Here is a 23,781-nt window from a genome sequence, read left to right on the forward strand (position 1 = left end):
CATGTGTCATTGCCAGGAGATGCTCTCATTCTCTTTGTGATCATACCGACACATGTAATTTGTGACATAGTGTTCATTAGCAACAGATAAACAGATACTAATTCTTTTCCTCTTTTGACTCTCCATTTTCTGGAATGTTCATAAAAAATAAAAAAGCGTTTCACATACATTTTGTGGAATCTAAGATTCAGAAATTTCCTTGACTTCTTAGTGGACTCATGATATTAGGTATCTCAGCTTGATAATAGCTAGGTATGGGGAAAGGTTTAAAATAAAAATTTGACTCCTCCATTTTGATTTTGTTCAATGGCCAGCCAATGATGGTTTTGATAAGCAGAAAGAGAAAGAAAAAAATGCTTCGAGTTTGCAATACAATGTAAAATAATGTTTTTATAGGTTTTGCTTGATTTGCTGTCTAAAAATCAGTTTGTTTTTTTTAAAGATTTTATTTATTTATTTATTTGACAGAGAGAGAGAGACAGATAGTGAGAGCAGGAACACAAGTGGGGGAGTGGGAGAGGGAGAAGCAAGCTTCCTGCTGAGCATGAAGCCCAATACGGGGCTCGATCCCACCACCCTGGGATCATGACCTGAGCTGAAGGCAGACGCTTAACGACTGAGCCACCCAGGCGCCCCTAGAAATCAGTTTTAATCAAAGGATTCACTTAAATATTTTTAGAGGCCGATGAACCCAATTAAGCAGCATCATATAGCAGAGGGATTATAGTGTGGTGGTTAAGGAAATGGACATAGTCAATAGGAAGTAGTAAGTCAAACAAAATTGCATTCTCCTGGAGTTAGATGCCCCCTACACTGGTCCTTTAGTGCTCTAAAGCAGGACTGTAAAAACACTGTTTGGTGTTTTTTTGTTTTTTTGTTTTTTTGCATTATCTCCAGGTTCAGAATCATTTTCCTTAGTAAGAATGAACTATAAAAGTATTTCAGGAATTATTTTTCCACAGCTCCATAAGACCCCCTGCAGAAACGTTCAGACCACTCTTGCTAAAGGCTTCGTGAAGAATCACCTCTCTCTTTAGCCAAGGGTAAAAGTCAATATTGATTGAATGGGAACATAGAATATATGCAACACTATTCATATTTACAGTTGTTCACTTGTTATTTGAAATACCGTATGTATTTTACACTGATGCTGATACCCGTATGCTTTTTTAAAAAGCCGCTGAATTATGAAGAAAACCACCAAGTGATCCTGGAAATTGGAGCAAACAATGAAGCTCCGTTTACTAGAGATGTTGCACTCAGAATGGCAACCATGAACCGAGCCTTGGTCACAGTTCATGTGAGGGATCAGGATGAAGGGCCTGAATGCATCCCTGCAGCTCAATATGTGCGGATTAAAGAAAACTCAGCAGTGGGGTCAAAGGTCAATGGCTATAAGGCGTATGACCCTGAAACTAGAAGTAGCAATGGCTTAAGGTACAAAGAAGTCTGTAACCACATATGAATAATGTATTTGTAATAATTGAGATAGTAACTTATTTTAATACATTTTATATTGCTAAAGACTTTTTATTTTACATTAATAGGTACAAAAAATTGCATGATCCTAAAGGATGGATCACCATTGATGAGATTTCGGGGTCAATCACAACCTCCAAAATCCTGGACCGGGAGGCCATGACTCCCAGAAATGACTTATATAATATTACAGTCCTGGCAATAGACGAAGGTAAAAAAAAAAAAAAAAAGTTTTAATATGGTATTTTAGAAAGGAATTAGAGAATAAACTGCTATTATTATTGTGCAGAATTTTTGTGATAAGTATTTGGAATTGTTAGAAATTACTTTGAAGACTGTTCCTGTTTCTTTTAATCATCTAACAAGGTGAACCTTGTAAGGTAAGCCATGTCTTATTTATCTTTATATCCCCAGCATAGCGAGACCTCAAATGCTTATGGATCCATGTGTTGGAGGGCAAAGACAAAACTTAAGTCTAGGATCAGATGAAATGGCCTCCCTAGACTCTTGTATATCTCTTTATGCCACTTTAAATAGAATCTTTGAGAAACTCAGTTGATTATTAGATCAAAGTGATCCTTTCCTTGAATTCTGTTCCTTAAAACAACCCAGAGGTTCTCAACCTCAGCTTCATACTAGAATATTAGAATAATTCATAATTAGAATAATAGTAATTCACTTGGGGCACTTAAAAAAATCATTTTGTAGACATGACTTTGACACGCTGAATCAGAATCCTGGGTTGGGGAACCTGAACATCAGATCTTAAAAATCTCCCTAAGTGGCTTAAATGTGTATCAGGATTAGAATAACTTTTTGTACCCTTTTTACTGTTCATTAACATCTGTACCAGAAGAAACCCGCCCTGAAACACAGAGTTTGCAATTCACACATTGATTTTTATTGGTTGGTAATAATCCTGACATAAGGTTATTGGCAATTCTGGCTGATATTATCAATGGTGGTACTGATTTTAGATGATCTGTAGGTTTCATGTATCCTTCTACATTCTTATTTCCCATTTTCTGTAATAATCAGCTTATTTAAGAAAACATATATGTAGAATGTAGTTAATTTGTTTTATTAGGAAACTGTAAAAGAAGGCAAGAAACTACACTAAACTTTTTCTCTTTTTTCCTAGATGGTAGATCGTGTACTGGAACACTCGCAGTTAACATTGAAGATATGAATGATAACCCACCAGAAATACTTCAAAGTTATGTAACAGTTTGCAAACCAAAGATGAAGTATACGGACATCTCAGCTGTCGATCCTGATGAACCTGTCCACGGTGCTCCGTTTTATTTCAGCTTGGCAAACACTTCTCCAGAAACGAACAGAATATGGATCCTCACCAAAATTAATGGTATTTATTGATTTATTTTTAAAGATTTGTTTATTTATTTGAGAGAGAGGGAGGAGAGTGTGAGAGAGCATGTGAGCAAGTGGGTGGAGGGGCAGAGGGAGAGAATCTTCAAGCAGACCCATGAGATCATGACCTGAGCCGAACCCAGGTGTCTTTTGGACACTTAACTGACTGAGCCACCCAGGCACCCCAAAAATATTTAATAAAAAATAATGATTTATATGTTCTAAAATAACTGAGAATGGATTTTCTTGTTTACTATAATATTCTCATTAATATATTTGAGAAGACTAACTCAAACTTTTACAAATATTATAGGAGGTCTGTGTTATATATTGCCTATAAAATGCAAGAAATCATAATTTTTATGAAGGCAAAATTTGTATTTCCAACAAAGATAAAAAAGCTTTATTAAAATATTGGGCAGCTTATCATTAAGAAAAATTGTTTTTGGTGTATTTTTTTTGAGAGAGAGGGAGGGTGGGGGAAGGATAGAGGGAGAGAGAGAATCTTAAAGCAGGCTCCACGCTGCGCATGGAGCCCAATGCAGGCCTCAATGTCATGACCCTGGGATCGTGACCTGAGCCGAAATCAAGAGTTGGACGCTCAACCGACCGAGCCACTGAGGCGCCTCTGGTGTATTTTTAAAGTGACTCCAGTGAGGTGAGGACAGAGCAGAGATGGGCAGTTTAAATTTTAGTGTAAGTAAACTCTGAAATGAGGAATCTGGGTGTGTGAGACAAGCACTCTATAGTATTCTGGAAGGCAACATGGTGGGATTGGACAGAGGCATGGCGTTGGAGCCCTCAAAACAGCTTCCTATGATAGTGGTTTCTGGGGGAGTGTAGTATTCTATATTTCAGGCACCCTTCCCATTTCATAGTTCGATATTAATTCATGATACCTGTGGAGCACCTGCCGTCTACCATGCACTGTTCTGACCCTGCAGATATGTGTAGAGTTAACAAGACAGACATGACTCCAGTTCAGATGCTCACATCTATGAAATCTTTCTTGAAGTCGAAGGAGTAGCATCATGACCTTCTCTACCTGTGTTATAGCTCCTTTCATGTTGTATTATCATCTGTTTACCTTTCTCCTCCAATACATGAGTTTCTCAGGATATTTGTGATTAATCTCTGTATTTCCAGCACGTAACCCAGTGCTTAGTAGATATTAACAGCTTAATAAGTGTTTGTGTAATCAATAATTGGTTGATAAATATGCACAAAGGAAAATGCTGGGGGGAATAAGTAAACCAGTGTTGTTAGAGTTTAGGTTTTAGCAGGAATGCTGAGAGGTTGGGTGGGAGGATGGATGGACTCTGGTCGTGAAGAGCCTATGTACCAGGCTGGGGAGACTGACTTTTTGTACAGCACGTGTGCTCTGGGAGTGGGCCGGGAAGGAATGCTGTGCCCAGATTTATGTCTTAACAAGGTGCCATTGGTGACAGGACAGTTTGAAGAGGGCAGAGTGGAATGGCAAGGACGTCCCAAGCTGTTGCACTAGTATGAATAAACGAGATGTGACTACAGCTGAGCTTGTGGTCTTGAGGGAGGAGAGGAATTTGAAGGATTTTATCTTAGCCACAGTATGATCTGGGAGCGTCCCACCTAACCCTTCGTAGTAATTCACATTCCTCCGGGCAGCTTTACATTTGAGGTGCAGCCAAAAATCTTTGAAGTTCTTATCAGCTGTCACAGTGCATTTAAGAAAGGCTTACAAGTTACAGATGACTTCGAGGATGTGCATGGTGCTGCTGCATCATTTCGCTTATTGCAAAACTCCGACTGTTGTAATTGGCTTTGAAAGTGTGTAGAGTTTTTGGTCACCTGATAATGAAGTCATTAAAGTAGGTATCGAGGCTATTGGGGAAATATCATAGTTGATAAAAATGTATTGTTACGTTACAGATACATCTGTTTTTATGTAAGCCTTATACCTAGCCTGGGTGACATTAATTAGCTTTCTGGTATTGAGATCACTTCTAGAGGGAAGGCATAATAACAAAGGGTCTGTTGTACTTTGGAGAATTACCTTATGTGTAAAGATAATGGACAGGTACCAGAAAGTAAATGGACAAGAGAATGTCAACTTAAGACGTACTTTGTGCATAGCAATAGTTGTTAATTCTTTATGAGTACCATAAACTGGTACTATAGAAAAATGCTTGAGGTGCGTATCAGGGGCCCATCTACCATCATTGGTTTGTAGATAAGGGAAAGATAAGGGAATATTCAGTATTGCTGAATTGCTACTGGATCACTCCAATGTCAAATTATGTCTTTCAGCCTCTCGTAAAAAGTTACAATGGACATACATAGTAATATTAGTGCTGAGAAATGTGGAAGGTAGTTCTCCATTTTAACACAGTTTCATGTGGCAGGTGGTTCCTTGAGAATAATATGTTTAGAAACAAAGGTGGCAAAACAAATGCTAAGGGAGAAATAAATGTCCATTAAAGATATAATTCTTTCATTTTCTTTCAGATACAGCTGCCCGTCTTTCATATCAGAAAAATGCTGAATTTCAGGAATATAGTGTTCCTATTACTGTAAAAGATAGAGAAGGTCAATCTACAACAAAAACCCTGAGAGTTAATCTGTGTGATTGTACTCATCCAAGTCAATGTGTGGCAGCTCGAAGGAGTGCAGGAGTAATACTTGGAAAATGGGCGATCCTGGCCATCCTACTGGGTATAGCACTACTGTTTTGTAAGTCCTTTTACTTACTTAAAGTTAAAATGTATCATAAATACCTGAGTGCAGGAAAAGGTCTTTTTTTTTTTTTAAAGATTTATTTATTTGAGAGAGTGAGAATGAGAGAGAGAGAGAGAGAGAGAGAGTACATGACGGGGGGAGGGTTAGAGGGAGAAGCAGTCTCCTTGCTGAGCAGGGAGCCCGATGCGGGACTTGATCCAGGGACTCCAGGATCATGACCTGAGCCGAAGGAAGTCGCTTAACCAACTGAGCCACCCAGGCGCCCCAGGAAAAGGTCTTTAAAAAGTAATCTTGTCCAACTATCCATCAGGGGTGGGCAATTTACAAATTGCTTTTGTGTTATATCTGAGTTCTGATGGACTATTTTCAGGGAGAGGGAGCAAGATCCTTTTTGAAATACGATTTCCTATTTGGACAGAGCTGTTTAAAGTTCCTTAAACGGTACCAAATCTGTCAACATACAGTTTTCATTTCTTGGTCCTAGTACTACCCCATGTAGGGCTAAATAAAACAATCTAAAATTTCTGCCATATGAAAGTCCACGACAAGCCACTGTGGTCTCGTCTCATCATTTTGCCATGGCCTTATGGGAATGAGTCGGATCACAGCAATATCTCTTCTTGGGTGTATCTTGCTAGTTTTGATTTTTTTAACCTCTTCCTTGCCGGTTGTATAGTTCCCAGTGGCATCATATTTTTCCCTCTTTTTATTTCCATCTGCTCCTCCAGCCTGGATTAGCCCCTGTTCCTTTGTTCTGTGATAGGACTAGCTGTTAAGAGCAAGACTCTGGAACCAAACTCTCTGGGTTTGTAACCCAGCTCTATCATTTGCAAGCCATGTGACTGGCGGGGGGTGTGGGGGTGCGGGCCGCGAGTTCCTTAACTGTGCTTCAGTTTCCTCATCTGTGAAAGGGGATAATTGGGGTAGCCTGCTTTACAGGGCAGCACTGAGCATTAATTGAGCTAATGCACGTGAAGAGCTTAGAATAGTACAGTGTTCAATATTTTTCAGCAACTCCACAAAATAAATAATCTATTGAAGACCTACGATATGCCAGAAACTGTCTAGGTGCTTGGGAGTCATCAGTGGACAAAAGAGACCAAACCAAACACAAACACTGTGCCTTGTGACAGTAAACTAATAAATAAATGAAATGCTGTGGAGGAAAAAATAGAGCAAAATAATTAGGAGCTGTAGTCCTGTGGAGCGTGTGTGGGTGATTGTGGGGGATTAGGGTGAGTGACTACAGATTTGGTGGGTGGTTTGGTAGGGGCTAACTTGACAAGGTTATCTTTTTTTTTTGTCTGAAAATGTCCCTTTTCTACTTTTTAAAAAAAAGTTTTTATTTATTTATTTTTTTATTATGTTCAGTTAGCCAACATACGAGGTTATCTTTGATGATTTTTGGGAAAGTTGAAAGAGTCAGCTAAGTATAGTACCTGGGGGAGAGGTTTTCAGTCTAGGGGAAAGTCAGCTCAAAGACCCTTAGGTGAGAAGGTGCCTGGAGAAGTCAAGGCATGGCAGGGACACCGGTGTGGCTGGAGTGGAGTGCATCAGGAGAGCGGGATTGGACATGGAACCAGAAAGGTAACAAGGGGGCCACATAGAGTAGGCGGGCATTGGTACCCTTTTCCTATAAAGGGCTAGATAGAATATATTTTACATTTTGCAGGCCATGTGGTTTCACTTAGAACCAACGAAATCTACCCTTGTAATAGGAAAGCAGCCATAGAAAATATTTCAGTGATGGGCATGGCTGGGTTCCAATAGAACTTTATGGACGTTAACATTTGAATTTCATATAATTTTCACGTGTAGTGAACTTCTATTCTTTTAATCTCTAAAAACCATTTAAGAACCACAGCTCATGGGCCATACAAAAACATGTGATGGGCTGGATTTGGGGCTGCAGTTGGGCCACCCTTTATTAGAGGGGTTTGTAGAGCATTGTAAGAACTGTCGTTTTTATTACAGCTAATTTTATTATCACATATTTCAACCTCCCACAGGTATGACGTAGAATGAAAATTCTGAACAGACAAAATACAGAATAGTTTTAATTAAGATACTTGGAGATAAATCTGTTCTGGGGAGAAAAATCTGTCATTTTTTCATATAGGCAAACCATTCTTTTAGCAATCAGTAGATCTCTTTAAGGTCTCTGTCTTAAATAAATGTCACTGAAATTTTTGAAAATTTATTATTTAACTCACAATTGTAAATACTTGAACATTATGGATAGAATTCAAACTCTTAAACAGACTTATAATCAAAATATACATATAATTAATTCAGATTTTAAAGTCTAAGCTAAATTATGGCCTATTAATTTAGAAAAGCCAAGGTAATTCACAGGACCATGCCTTAGTGGCTTTGTTTTCCTCCTGTGTACCCGAGGTAATAAAAAATAAAAGATGAGTATTTTATTCTATGTATGTTAAACTTTTTTTTTTTTAATGCAGCTGTATTGCTAACTTTGGTATGTGGAGTTGTTGGTGCCAAAAAAAAAAAAGGTTTTCCTGAAGATTTAGCACAGCAAAACTTGATTATATCAAACACAGAAGCACCTGGAGATGATAAGGTGGTAAGTAATTTTTTAAAATGAGTATTTATCTCTGAGTATCTCCCATAATTTCTTTTACTGATTCTCATGAAGTTGTTTTGTTTTGTTTTGTTTTAAAGATTTTATTTATTTATTTGAGACAGAGAGAATGAGAGAGAGAGAGCACATGAGAGGGGGGAGGGTCAGAGGGAGAAGCAGGCTCCTTGCTGAGCAGGGAGACCGATGCGGGACTCGATCCAGGGACTCCAGGATCATGACCTGAGCCGAAGGCAGTCGCTTAACCAACTGAGCCACCCAGGCGCCCTCATGAAGTTGTTTTGTAACTTAAGAGTTAATATTTACATTTTTAGCTTGGTCAGCTTTTGTAGGCGTAAATATTTTATCTGTCAATATTCAAGTATTTATGTAGGTGGCATTTATTGAACTTCTTAAATCAGATGTGTTGTTTTAATTATCATTCTTCCACTCTCTAGTGTTATGATTTGAAATTTGCTCTTTGATGTTGTGAAATTATTATAATAACAATCTTTTAGTTGCTTTCTACAATGTAGAAATATTTCCAGATAGTATTTTTTTATCTAACTCTTTGACCATTTATAATAGGAAAAAAAACTTATTGAAAGTTTTCAAGATAAACTAAGAAGATATCAAAGAGATATATATATATATTTTTAAAAAGTGTGTGGGGGAGGGTAGATTACTTGGAAGGCTATTGTCACTGTCTTTCCTTATATATTTCTTGAGACCACTGAGGTGCTTGCTTAGTACTAGGTGTCTTGTTTGGGGAGATGTCTATTTAAAAAGTTCTTACAGGGCATGTTCTTCCCTCAAAAAGATTTCAAAGTATTTATGGGAAATTGAATCTCCTTTTATGGGAAAAATAAGTAGGAACATGCAAGTAAACCATTAGCACCAATATGAGAGAGCACTGTTATCGTTTAAAGATACTTGTGATACATAAGTCCATTTGTGTTGTCTGGATCAACTGTCAAGGCTTAGTGAAAGAGGTACAGATTCCTCTGTAACTTAAAGAATAGGAAGAGTTTGAAAGTTGAGAGATGGAATAGCAAAAGAGGTGGAAAAGCGCCTCAAGAATAAAAGTGGAGATGATAGGGGCGCCTGAGTGGCTCAGTCGGTTAAGCGTCTGCCTTTGCCTCAGGTCATGATCTCAGGGTCCTGGAATAGAGTCCCGCGTCGGGCTCCCTGCTCAGCGGGGACCCTGCTTCTCCCTCTCCCTCTACCTGTGCTCTGCCTCTTTGTGCTCGCTCTCTTTCTCTCTGTCAAATGAATAAATAAAATATTTTTTAAAAAGGAGATGACAAAGTTTAGGGATTATTCAACAAATAGTAAAGAAATTGATTTGAAGTGGAAGAAATGTTGTTTTACAATAGAAGCTTGACACTTAATTAGGCTCTTGGGGGGAGAGGATGTAAGAGAGGAGTAGGACATGGGGCTGTTGTATGCCACACTAAGGATTTGGGATTATTCTCTTGGTAAGGAAGAGCAGGTGAAGGTTTTTCTGCACAGAAGTGGCATATTGGGAGCAGCGTGATGCTGAGTCAGTAGGGTGATCGGTGAGAATAGGAAGACGTCAGGGATAGGGAAGGTAAAGGATTAAAATCTTTCAATAGTTGAAGCAGTGGATAACTCTGCTAGGATGGATAATGGTCATTGGAAATAGGGATAATAAATATTTTAAATGTGTAAATGATAAGATTGTTAGCTTTTGAGTAACAAAATAAAAATTGAAATCAAACGACAGAGGCTGTAACCAAGGACAATGACTTTATATCAAGACTTTTCTATATCTCAGTGTGAAGGCATCTTTCTTACTGACTTTCTCTCTTTAACTACCTCCCATCATCATGGAAAATCATAGCCCACCTGTGCTTGACAGGCCTACATGTGGAACCCTGTAATTATTTCTCCATTCAGAAAATACATTTAATCCCTTAATCGTCCTTGACTCATAGTAAGTTCTTATTTTATATCTGAGAAGGGAATAATTGAGATGTTCATAATACTTGTTCTTTGCCATTTGATGCTAGAGCTGGTAGCATTAATTGGCTGTTTCACCAAATGTACTCATCCCTATCTTTATCTGTTCTCTGTTAGGAACACTTCTCAAAAGGACTCAGAATTATCAATTTATACCAAAACATAATTTTAGGTATATTTTTACAAAATATAACAAGATTTCTTAGTGAATGTGTAAGCTCATTTTAGTACAATGAGTACAGGTGATGACTTTAGTTCTGGAGCTAAGTTTAAGTCAAAGGCATTTAGGTGGGGTTAGGAGCTGGTTGAAGAGTCAGGACTGGAGAAGTTAAATCTGGGAATCATTGACATGGAAAAGGAGTCGTTGATACCCCATGAGAATAAACTTTGGGCAACGCACGTAGAGATGGTCAGGAAGGAATAGAGAATAGAGAGAATGTGAAACGGCACTGTGGGCTTCGCCTTGGTTTTAGTTTAGTTTTAATTCTGGGATTAGCTTGCATGATCTCTGAACATGTATTTATAATGACAGAAATTATACCATCAAAGAGATTTGATAATGAGGTTTTTTTTTTTTTTTTGGAATTTCACTGTAGCAGCAACCTAAGCAAAAAATATAGGGAAGCAGTGCCACCAAATGGCTACTTCTCAGTTCTCTTTTCCGGTATAATTTTCTAAGGCAATGAGATACCGTGTTTGACATTTATAGATACATTTCAGATTCTGAAATATCCGAAACTCTAAATCATCTGAACCTGAAAATCTTCCAGTTTAGTTAGAGACTCTGCATATTAAATAGGAGAAAAACAAATGGGTAAGAAGATGGCACAATGGAGCTTTATTTTACTGGAGGTCTTGTCTGAGAGTCACAGTTCATAATTAGATCTGCCATGCTTGAGGTTACTGCTCGAACTGAACTTCTCACGGGCGGCCCAGAGTTCCGTGTGAGGTGCCCACATTAAATCGATGCTTAGTCAGGTCTTTTTTATCTTCAAACATTCCCTCGACTCTGCTTTCCTCTAGTTCCCTTCTGATCTCTTTTTCTTTGAAACTGAGCTTTTTGAGAGATTTATACTCGATTTCTCCATGATATTACTTCCTGTTCATTCAGCATTTCTTGGAAATTCTTTTGACAAAGACGACCAGTGGCCACTTTTTATGCTTGAATCTAATAGGTGGATTACTTTATTTGAACCAGTTCTTAAACTACTTGGATGCTTTTCTCCTTACCATAATCCTCTCTGCATGGCTTCAGATTTGTGCCTCTTGGATTCGTCTCTTCTCCAATAGCTATTTCAGATGAGTTCTGTCCTCTAATTCCCTTAGTCACCCCTTAAAACGTGTTTTTTCTTGTGGTTCTAGTCTTAGCCTTCTTTTCGTTTAGTCTACCATTTTCTCTGGGTGTTATAATTTATTCCCGTGGCTTCTACTACCTCCTATATGGTGGTGACTTCTGGAATCGTAGCTCCAGCTCGGCTCCCCCACCTGAACTCCAGACCCACATATTCATATACTCACTTTGGACATCCATAGGTTTCTCAAATTTACCATGTCCAAAATTGGACTGTTCACTCTCCTCTCACCCACGAGTGTGTCCTTCATCCCTACTTCAGTGAATTATACCATTTATCTAGTTGCGCAAGAAGAGCACCTAGGAATAATTCCTGACTCTTCCCTTTGCTGTTTCATCCATCTGACCACCAGTAAAACTTTGTATGGAGTCCAACCACTTTGAATCATCCTTGCTTCTGCTTTGGCTGAGGTCTTCATCATGTCTCACCTAGAATGATTCAGTGACCTCTCCGATATCCACGACACTCAACTTGTCTCCTTATTTATCTTTTACATTATTGCCTTGAATGATTTTAAAAAATATGTCTCTTCCCTGTTATTAAAACCCTTCTTTGAGTCCCCATCATCTTCTTGATAGTCTAAATTTTTTAGCATGGCATATGGGTCTTTATGTTCTCTGGTCTTTTGTAACCTCTCCACTTCCTGTCTCACTTTGAACTCTGAGTGGTAGCCATTCTCAGCAGGTTGAAAGTTGAGGGCCCCCAAAGTACCCCGCTGCCTTTGTGTGTAGACCTTCCTGCAGATACTGCTTTCTTCTTCCCATTTCTCAAGTAGGCGTCCTTCAGTGCAGTGTTTTCTACTCTATTCCACTTACTCTGTCTGTGCTTGGATTTTAATGCTCTTCCTCTGCGTTCCTATAGCATTCTGTGCTCACCTACGTATACATTCTTAAAATAATTCTCTATTTTTCTGCGTCACTGGAATAAGAGCTTCTTAGAGCCACTGAGAGATCGTGTCCCTCTTTGTATCCCTACAATGGGCACAGAATCTGAAAATATAAATGTCTGCTAATGAATGGATGAATCAATAAAAGGTTAAATAAACGTTCTCTCTCCCTTGTCTTCTTATGACTTAACTTGGAATCCGTTTCCTCTCAGTACAGATGATCTTATTTTATTTTATTTCAGTGTTCTGGCAATGGGTTTACGACCCAGACAGTCAACAACTCTGGCCAAGGCTTTTGCGGTACCATGGGATCAGGAGTGAAAAATGGAGGGCAGGAGACCATTGAGATGGTGAAAGGCGGACACCAGACCCTGGAATCATGCCGGGGGACCGCGCACCATCACACCCTGGATTCCTGCAGGGGAGGACCCATGGAAGTGGACAACTGCAGATACACCTACTCCGAGTGGCATAATTTCACTCAGCCCCGTCTTGGTGAAGTGAGTTTCCATGAGTGTTTTGCCTCTGCAATTTAAATGTCCAAGTGTAGAACAATAGGAAATTGAAATTAATGTAGAGTTTCAGAAGCTGCTTTTCCATATTTTTCAATGTACCCTTTCTCTTTCACTCTCTGGTCATTCCCTGCACTCCCACCAGCCCCCACCCCATGCCCTCTGATCTTGTTACATTATTTAACATAAGAGAGATTTTATTCCATCTGTCATATTTCTTTTAGTTTCTAAAATCTTGTGAGAATTGGAGGTTTTTAATGACCCTGTTAAAGTTACATGCCATTTTTAGATGTTGTTTACCTCATGAACTATTTTAATAGAGAAGAATGTGGAAAAAAATCTCATTCCCTTCAATCACAAAACTCCCCCAGTCAAATCTGCATTTTTCTGAAACAAAGCATCTGTACACAATTCTGGGGTGAACATTCAATAATATGAGCTATAAGAACTCTATTTAATGTAAGAAGCACCGTTCAAATACAAAGTGTTTTTATTCAGGGGAAAGCAAGGATATGAAAGAAAAGAGGGATTAAATCATGGATTTTCAGTCCTGGCGGCACATCAGAATCCCCTGGGGAGCTTTTAAATGATAGTAATACCTGTGCTCCACCTTGAAGGATTTGGGCATAATTGGTTTGGCTTATTATTCTTATTATTACTTTTAAAGCTCCTCAGGGGATTCACATGTGCCACCTGGGTAGAGAGGCACTGGATTAAATATTCTACCTGGTACTAAGTTGTCTGTTTATCAGAGTGTACCAGTACTGTTGTAACCCCCACAGTGGACCAGAAGCCCTTCATCCTTTAATGGACTGCAAATAGGCACCATTCTGTGACACGGCTGTAGCTGATCACGTGTCCGTAGCATTTTTTTTTTTTTCCATCAGATTCAAGTGTTCATCTTTGTTCTGTTTCTAGACAGTGTGCATGTAAGATCAGGTTGGGAAGGCGTGGAGCTTAAGAGGCGTTCTTAGGGGTGTTCATGGGAATGGGATCTGAGGCTGACATGGTCATGAAGAAAGGCATTTGGTAACATAAGCCAAAGAAATAAGCTGTGGGTTAGAGAGGGAGGTGAGGTGAGGTGAGGAGGGAGGAGGCACAGGAGTTTGACAGGTCGGCAGCCAGGCTGGTAACAGTGAGGCTGGGTGTGGCTGAATGCTTGGCCGCTCCATTCCAAAGGCCCAGTTTCTGCAGTGTGGGTGATGTTGATTATTTTTAATCTCACTAAAATGCTTTGTGCATTTCTCTACTTTGTCACGTTTGAGCTATCTTGGGCACTTGCTTCTGAAGTCAGTGTGGTAATTCTTGCCTACTTTATAACTGCATGTAGTAGTAGTTTTAGTTCACGTTTATTGAATATTTACTATGTGCTGGACAAAATAAGAGAATTTTTGGTGCATTATTTTTTCATCATTATCGCAAGATAGTCACTGTATATATTCCCATTTTAGACATAAGGAGAGTTGGAAGTGAGACTTGAAGATGTTTAGTAACCTGCCCAAAGTCATATACGTAGTTGGTAAAGCAAGAGCTTTGACTCAAAATCAGGACTGTTTGAATATCCAATATCAAATTCTTCACCGCCATGCATATTGTCACCATTTTGTGGACTAGCCTGACCTCTAGATATAAAATTAAGCTTTTAAAAATGATGATTTAAATGTACTTAAATATAACATTTGTGTGCATATATATATATAATTTTTTATTTGTATGGATTACTAGAAATGTAAGATATACTGACTTTGTGGTACGGTTATGATATCGACCAATCATGTGCATTTTTTGTATGTAGGACTCCATTAGAGGACACACTGGTTAAAAATTAAACATAAAAGGTAAATAAAAAATAAATTTTATGTTCATATGTTTAAGAGTGTTTAAAACAATAATACAATCCTTTTTTTTTTTTTTATTTTACAGAAATTGCATCTGTGTAACCAGAATGAAGACCACGTGCCATCTCAAGATTATGTCCTTACATACAACTATGAAGGAAGAGGATCTCCAGCTGGTTCTGTAGGTTGCTGCAGTGAAAAACAGGAAGAAGATGGCCTTGACTTTTTAAATAATCTGGGAGCCAAATTTACTACATTAGCAGAGACGTGCACAAAGAGATAATGTTAAAGTACTACAATTAGACATGTATTTGCCAGACATTCTGGAAGTTTCCAAAAGGAAAGGGATATTGTAAAGTTCAATTTCAATTTCTAATGCATATATGGATCTATATTAGAATTTCAATTTCTAATATATTTAAAGATAGATATATAGATATATTTTTAATATATCTATACATTAGAAAAAATATACAATTTTTCTAAATTTGGGGAATTGTACTATTCACCAATTTGTATTTTTATAGCAATTTGTTGCTTATGTTTTCCAAGGAGTTTGAAATGTTAAAATGTGTTTTGTCTTCTTTACTGCCAAGTAAATAGACAGCTAGAAAATCTCATGCTATATCGTTGGAATTAAGGTCTGTAAAGGACCTGCTATTCTTTATAGATATTTTACCAGTAAATGTGTTGACTTAATATTAGTCCAGTGATAGCTAAGCTGTATTTGATTGAATATAGAATAGCTATCTGGGCTAGAAATTCTGTTCTTGTTCCAGATTTAGATTTAAATGGATTAGGATTATATCAAACATTGTGTTAAATTATATTGCATTTTTTAGCTCTTTAAAAAATCAGTACCACTGAGTTTGTAGCTCCAAAGACTACTAGAATTTCATTTTCCTTCTGGTTAGCATTTAGATCATGAAGAGCAGTTCTGTCTACTTGATTGCCCTAATAAGGTTTTAAAAAATACATAGCTATGGTCTTAAACTACACGAGGAAAGTGTAGACCAAAAAATTGTGTTGTTTTTATGCTTTTGAATGTGTGCTTTATGGTTTGCAAAAGGATTATTATGAGGACTAAGTTTCCTTATTCTCAGGAAACGGAACTATATTCACTATACAGAGAGTTATTGTTGGTATTTTAATGAAAAATACCAAAGATCTATTGAGATTGTAATCACAAGTCTTGACATCTTTTTCCCTGAGATTCAGGACTACAATTGCTAACTTGCAGTAATGAAAATTATGCTGAGAAAAAGTTGCTTTTCTTCTTTTTAATATTGTACTTGCATATTTTTATTTGCAAGCTTAGCACATAAGGCTTTTTATTTTCTCTCGATAGTAATTATTTGCAATTAGAGTATGTTATCGTTAGATGGATTGTGTCGTGCCACATATTCTGAAGAAACCAGACCCCGTCCTAGTTATGGGTAGCAATGAGGGATGAGTGTGCATTTCCATTCACTACCATTTTCATACAAATTACTCCTTATTAAGGCAGATAAATATTTTAATATGCTGTAAAGGATCAAAAGAACCCCTGGGTGCAATTTAATATCTTCCAAAACGTTGCTTAAAATTTAGTGCTTCTCACATTTGTTCATGTGATAGAGCCCCTGGAAGGACTTGCAAAATACCCCAAAGCAATGGTGTTTAAACTTAAAATAATTCACACCTAATCTTATGATAAATCTAATATCACATTATTGTATACTCACTTCAAGTGTTAGTTTAAAAAATAGACAAGAAATTTTAGGTATCACCAGTTGAAGAAAATTTTGGAAGAGAAGACGAAATTAACTTACAAATTTTGCAGCTTTTTGGGATTTACCCAAAGAATTGGGACTTACCCCCCCCCCCACCATGCCCCCAAAGTTATTTATTTGACTTTGAGGCAGAATCTGTGAGGTGGCCCATGTAGTGGCAACTTTCAGTATGAATATAGGCTTAACTGACTTTCTCTTTATATATATATATAGAGAGAGAAGAGAGACAGTGGTGTCCCCCACTTTTCAAAAGTTTGTGTTTCACAAAAGACCTACATTAATACCTGTTTTTGCGAACCTAAAGATACCTGAAGACTTTTGCTTATAAGAAAAAAGGCAAAAAGCGAAAATCGCATTTAGCGCTCGTCTTGCCGCGAGGTTACAGAGGCAGCGTGAGTGGCCCCGCCAAGCTCTTCCCTGGAACCTGCTCTCCCCTTGTCCGCATCCAGCCGCCAGAGCTTTGAGTGGTGTCTGCCAGCATCTGTGCTTTATCTCCATTTATTTTGTGCATCCCTTAGCAAGACGTGTCCTAAGGTACCAGAAAAGCCGGAGAGAGGTTAATTTTTGGGTCTGGAAACACTCAAAAATTTTCCATATAAATGAATGGTAATTGCTTCTTTGCTTTATGCCATTTCGACTTACGGAAGTTTTCATAGGAATGCTATAAGGATAAACACACACACACACACCACACACATATATATATAAATATATGCTTATATACAACTATTAGCCAATGCCATGTTTAAAATAAAATGAAAATCAAAGGGGAAGATGATAATATAAGGCTGGGGCTGTCCTACAATAGGAATCCAGGGTTTTTAAAAAGAGAGAGCCTCTTATACTTAGGTCTTCTGTGCTGCAGAGCTGAGCATAACAGGAAATAGTTCATGTACATTTGTGTAATTTCTTTAAAATTGTATGCAGCTAATTAAACGTCTCTGGTTTCAGGGGAAAGGAGAGCGGAAACTAGGTGGAACAGTAGCTTTGCTTCGCAGTTTCACTCTGCACGCCCAAATGAGGAGCAAAGTGGCAAAGGCTGTTACAGCTAGGGCTGCCTGACTCCCAGTGGTGAGGTTCCAGAGATGACATGCTTTTCTTGGAGCTAATACTGAAAGCTTTTTTAAACTCAATTCTGGTAAAAGGATTCTATCACCATTTTCTTTTTCTCTCCTATCTACCGACATTTTTAAAGTTTAGAGCCAAATAACCATGTTCTGTTGGTCAGATTTCAGGGGATAAAGGGAGCTGGGGTGGGAGCACAAATCTTACTGAAGGGACTGAGTGCTGCCTGACTGTCTTAAGGCTCATCGCCATTTGCTGTGTTCTAATTTAAGCCTGGAAATGATAAAATACCACTTCCCTACTCACTGCCCTGGTTTCAACTGGCATTGGTGTGATTCACAGAAATCCAGCCCTCCCATCGGTCCCCTTTCTTTAATCTCTCTCCCAATATTGTCAGTAACACTTAGGTGGAAAATGCTCCAGGCTGTCAATCACCTTTTAGTATGAATTAATTTTTATGCGATTGCATTCTTACAAGGATTTTTCAAGTAACAGAAGAAATAGGAATTTTTAATACAGGAAAGAAAAAGACCGAGTAGTCATTTGGAAACACGGGACTTAGGGAGAGTGCAGGCCCAAGTACGGTATTTGGACAGACAGCAACATGAAAATCCAGGCCTTCAAGGGCAAGGAGAGAAGCCAACAAAGGGACAGGAGTGGTAGTAAAGACAATATTGTTTGCTACTTAAATTTTCCTAGGCCAGGCCCTCCTTTTCCTTCTTTTCTCAGGCCAGTGGCAGCTCCCATTTGATTTTGGTGAAATATCACCAACCCTTTCTCCATGCCTCACCTTATTTGGAGTGTGGAATCAAGGGAAGAGCTAACTGCATCATGCGTCTGCAGGCACTTGCCGGATGGGCCCGAACTGGCTGTGCAGAACAAACAAGGCATTCATGGGGAATACTTTCTTCCTTATGCAGCCCTCTGGGCACTGAGATAGAAGGTCTTCAGTTAAGTGTGTGTCTACATTGTTTACTTGATGCCACATTTCCCGTTTTCTAATTTTCCCCTGAAATCTAGATTTTCAGACTTAGAGTTTTCAAAGGGTACTTTTCCTTTTAAAGACTTCTTTTGTTTAATGTAAACATTTATAACGTGGTATTCTTCTTTCCTTATATGTGTAAGGGGAAAATTATGCTATTTCAGTGTGAAGATAGCTTTCATTCTTTTTCTAGTGAATATTCTTGAATTTTTAATGTAAATGTAGAGATTGTTTTTTCATATTTTTATAAGGAAGCAGTGAACTGTCTAAAATGCAGTAAGGTTTGGTTTGCAGCATTTGTAACAGAACTTTAAGTCTCCTATTAAAAGAAGTTACTTCACTTTTAAAGAAACATGGCAGGTTAAAATAAGCAAAAATTGTTTGTGTAAAGTAATAGTTGCAGATGTAGGATGTAATAAAACTCTTAACTCGATATCTTGTCTTTGCTATATTTAGGGATTAAATGATTCCAAGATGGTCATGTTGTAAAATTGTGCTTAAGACTGGCATGGAAATAGATCCTCGAAAATGTCTTCATTGTATTCCTGGGGAATATTTTAGAGAATGGGTCATTACCAGATTGTCAACATCATTTATATATTAAATTATTTGGGGGAGATCACTATTTGGGGCACAGCTTTACAAATGATGTCTATGTATATCTCCATCTGATTGTTATTGGGTAAAGAAGTATTGGAAGATACTTGTAATTGTAGAGTGTTCCAGAAATAAAATGCTGACATAGCATTCTTACCTGGAGCAGTGTAGTCAAGGGGAAACATTATGAGTTAAAAAAAAAAAAAAGAGCAACAGATAGTCCAATCTTTGTTCTGTCACTTACAGAATATATGACCTTCAAGCTTTGTTCACAACCAAATTATGGTGCTGTGTATTTCACAGCGAATCTTTTCCCTGGGTGTGTGTGTGTGTGTGCTTTCCCACAAAGGTAAGGCTGACCATTTCAAAAATGTACTCATTGTCTCAAAAGCTTTCAATTGTAGTGGAACTTGAACAATAATTTCAATTTCAGGAACTTTTATTGTGATGATTATGTTTATGTCTAAATATTTGTCTTTAAAAATGTTCATTGAATTTTTGTTTCTGATGTCAAAACATTCGGTAAATTCCAGGCATCCAGCAGAACTGACTTGGTAAAATACTGGCTCGTAGCGGTTGAGAAGGTACATGTCTAGTGTAGAGTCAGACTGTTTGCAGGTAAATCCTGGCACTTACTATCTGTGTGGCTTTAGAAAGGTTACTTACTCCCTCTCTTAGTCTGAGTTTTCTTGTCTTTCAAAGCAAAATAACAATACCAACCTCAAGAGGTTGTTGGCATGACTAAATGAGTTACTATATTCATAGCATGTAGAACACTGCCTGTATTAGTGAAAGATACATAAGGGTCACATATATAGGCAATAAAACCAAGTAGTTGAATATACTATAATATCTAAGCTCTTTTTAGGGAAGAGTTTATGCTTATTTATATAAAAAAGATCTGAACAGATTCTTTCCAGACAGTGAAATTTTGGTGGATTTGTATTTTGTGTCATTTTCTACAATGAGCATTGATAACATTTTCAACTTTATTTTTAAAGGGTTAATCCCAGCTCTAGGACAGTTTCTTTATGGCGCCTGTATTAGTCAGGATTAGGATTAGCTGCGTGGACAGAAAACAAGATGGCAGTGACTTAAACAAATAGGATCCAGATTGAGTTTGCAGGTCTCGCTATTCTGATGGCTTGATTCCATCGATTTGAGCCTCAGAACTTTTGTTTTCCCCTTATTTTTTTTCCCTTTAATTATGGTAAAATTCACATAACATAAAGTTCACCTATTTAAGCCATTTTAACCATTTGATTTTTAAGTGGTCTCTACACCCCATGTGGGGCTCAAATATACAACCCTGAGATCAAGAGTCAGGTGCTGCACCCACCCAGCCAGCCAGGTGTCTCTCCTTGAGCCATTTTTAAGTGTACAGTTCAGGGATGTTCATTCAGAATGTTATGCAACCAGAACATTTTCATCCTTGAGTTTCCAAAAAGAAAACCCTTTAAGCTGCCATTCCCATTTCCCCATTCCCTCAGCTCCTGGCAACCACTAATCAGCAAGCAGAAGACTGGTGGTTGCCAGTGGCCGAGTGGGGGTGGGGAGGAACCAGGGGGTTGCTGTTCAGCGTGGATAGAGTTTGTCGTGCAAGGTGAAAACGCAACATTGTGCTTTCAGTTAACAATACTATACTGTGCACGTAAACCTTTGTTGAGGGTAGGCCTCAGGTTAAGTGTGTTTCGCCACACTGGGAAACAACCACAACGATAAAAGAAAAAATACTTGCCTTCAAGATGAACTGGTTTTGCAGTGTTCTTTGGGCGAGGTAAGTTCCATGCGTCCTCGAGGTAGGAGAGGCGTGGTATTCTGCCCGTGCCTCCCAGCTCCCAGTGTCCGTGGTTCCTTTTCAACTATCTATAACAGAGCGGACGGCACACTGTTCAGTCACACCTGCCTCCCCTGTGCTTGAGCACAGACAGGAAAAGACACCTGGGGCAGCACGAACACGTGGGCTGGGCCTGAGCAGCCTGCTGTTCCATGAGACTTCAAGAGCAGAAGGATCTCTGGACGCCAATTTGAAAAGCGCCAAACATCGGCAGAAATACCTGCAACCTAAACTTCTCTCCTTTGTGATCGTTCTCTGTCTCCTGTGTACCAAGCAACCACAGAGGGAGGTGAATCTGCACTGTGGGTATTATGAGCCCGTAGTTTACATCCGGGGAAGCTAATACATAGACATGATGCCACAAGAAACCTGAATATTTGTTACTAAGTTCCCACAAAATTTATATTGATTTCATTATTTTCTTTCCAAAGTACATGAAGGGAAATCTATGCTGTGTGACATTAGTGTATTTACATTTCGTTTATTAAGAGAGATTTACATTCTAACTGTAATAGATCTACTTCCTGATAGAAATGATCTGAGCCTGTGGAGTTAAGTTACATGACTGGTTACAGGATTCTGCTGAGACGCATTCTGGCTCATCGACTGTTCAAGTGGCTCTGACATGATGTGACAGGTTCCAAGCGAAAGGGCAAGTTCACAGAAATCCCTAACTTCAATTTCTTCCTTTTTTTTTAAAGATTTTATGTATTTATTTGACAGAGAGAGACACAGCGGGAGAGGGAACACAAGCAGGGGGAGTGGGAGAGGGAGAAGCAGGCCTCCCGCGGAGCAGGGAGCCCGACGCGGGGCTCGATCCCAGGACCCTGGGATCATGACCTGAGCCGAAGGCAGACGCTTAACGACTGAGCCACCCAGGTGCCCCCCCTAGTTTCAATTTCTAATTGAAAATTTTTTTTCTTAATATGGATCATCACAGACAAGTTAAAGCAAATATATAATTATATAAAGTTACTTGGGGAGAGGCAAGAAAATGGCTCAAGCATATGAGGCATAGGAAGAGAAAAAAAAGAAAAGTGATGTGATTTTATTGGAATCAAACCAGGTTAGTCACATTTCTGTTCTGTGATTCTAACTTGGTGAAGCTGGACACACCTGATTCACAAGGGCAATGTGTCCCTGAGTAAAACAAGAATACCCTTCCCAGTCCAATTCTCAAAATGCTGTGTTCTTTACAGGGGGCCCCTCCCTCCCCCACACCCTCTTGATTCAGAAAGATCATATATCATTTCAAAGGAATTCTGTATATATGTGTTTACTTAGGCTACAAATAATACCCATGATCACAAATTCACAGAAAATGTCAGTTTTTTTCATAATTTGTCTTTATCTTGTCACCCCCATACACCCCCCATTCAGTGGGGTGGCAGAAATGAAATAAAAATGTAAATTTTACCAGTCAGATTAAAATTAGCGTTCTCCCTCACTCTTCTATTATGTCTGAGCTTCGGAGAGTTTATGCTACTTACAGCAATTGGGGATCAGAGTACAGGGTCTCTGTTCCTGAGATCTTGAGAACCAGCGTGCCCCCCGCCTTCTTTTCACTGTATTTGCTAACTCCTGAAAAACTTGTATGCTCCTCTAGCCCATCTTTCTGACCAGATTTGCTAAGTAATCTAAGAATTTGAATCAGTTCAAATTAATTGAAACAAATTATCGCAGACAGCTAATTAGTCTAATTTCCTATCTCTAATCTACACACATACCAAATATGTAACAATAGAGTAAGATTATTATCTTGATAGATGAGGCTAAGACAACATAAGAAAATGCTCTAAAGAGAAGAACAACAAAGCAAGCCAAAACAAAAAAACACACGGGTATACACACAAGAGAACTTTCAAATTTGAATGGAATTTCTGTTGTCCTAAATAGGTCCAAAAATTGTTGGGCCTGGCATGGGAAAAATACTTAATCTGCCAAGTCACCTGGATAAGCTTCTTAATCTCCCTGTGCTTCAGTTTATTATCTAAAGCAAGGCTCTTCAGTGAGTGAGTCAGTCAGTCATTGACAATTATTTCTTGGTCATCTACCACATGCTAAGTGTAATTCTAGGTGCTAAAGATAACAGCAGTGGGGGCACCTGAGTGGCTCATTCGGTTAAACATCTGAGTCTTGATTTCAGTTCAGGTCATGATCTCAGGGTTGTAAGATCAAGCTTTGGGCTCCGCACAGGGCATGGAGACTGCCTAAGATTCTCTCTCCCTCTGCCCCTCCCATCCCTCTCTCTTAAAACATAAATAAATAGATAAAAAATCAAGACACAGCAATGAATAAAATAGCCGAAGTCTGTGTTCTCACAACAATTGCATTCCAAGAAGGGAGGGAAGACAGTCCTTTTTTTTCCCTCCTTTTTGTCTTGTATTTACTGCCACCCAGAATTAGAACTGAGTTTGGATCCTAGCTTTGCTACTTGGCAGATCCCTTTATTTGCGCATCAAAGGGGAGGTGCCCATGACTCTGGAATATTGCAGAGAAGACATAAATAAGCATGAACTAGCAAGTCTTTCTGAGAACCTAAACTGCTAATATCAGCATTTGGCCGCTTGTTGTTCTTCTAACAATGGGAATCTGACTTGTTTTCTGACATGTCTTCACAGCTATGAGACTGGTCTGATTTCAGATCTGGTGTTTGCCGCCTGGCTAATTTACATTTCCCTTGAGGTTTTGTCTCCACCCCATGTCAATCCATTCTGGCTATAGTGCTTGAAAAAAAATTCCCTTTTAAACAGAGCCTGCTTGTCCTTCCTAATCTTACATCATGACTTGGGCCCTCTATATTCCACTGTCTAG

The 23,781-nt window shown here is 38.7% G+C and overlaps 1 protein-coding gene across 2 annotated transcripts in view; it reads left to right on the top strand.

Annotated features, from left to right (window-relative positions):
- Positions 1–18,966, top strand: part of DSC3 (desmocollin 3) — a 52,536-nt gene extending 33,570 nt beyond the window's left edge. The window contains exons 10-17 of one of the 2 annotated variants that reach the window (XM_078060474.1): positions 1,178–1,437; positions 1,548–1,690; positions 2,621–2,845; positions 5,335–5,559; positions 8,028–8,149; positions 12,607–12,864; positions 14,672–14,714; positions 14,800–14,937. In XM_078060474.1, coding sequence (XP_077916600.1) covers positions 1,178–1,437; positions 1,548–1,690; positions 2,621–2,845; positions 5,335–5,559; positions 8,028–8,149; positions 12,607–12,864; positions 14,672–14,698 — 1,260 coding nt within the window. In that variant the 3' untranslated portion in view covers positions 14,699–14,714; positions 14,800–14,937. Of the gene's footprint in view, positions 1–1,177; positions 1,438–1,547; positions 1,691–2,620; positions 2,846–5,334; positions 5,560–8,027; positions 8,150–12,606; positions 12,865–14,671; positions 14,715–14,799 lie in introns of both variants that reach the window. The other variant, XM_078060473.1, reaches the window with a different exon arrangement.
- Positions 18,967–23,781: the final 4,815 nt, after the last annotated feature.

Source organism: Halichoerus grypus, chromosome 13 (assembly GCF_964656455.1).
Source record: "Halichoerus grypus chromosome 13, mHalGry1.hap1.1, whole genome shotgun sequence".
NCBI classification, from domain to species: domain Eukaryota; kingdom Metazoa; phylum Chordata; class Mammalia; order Carnivora; family Phocidae; genus Halichoerus; species Halichoerus grypus.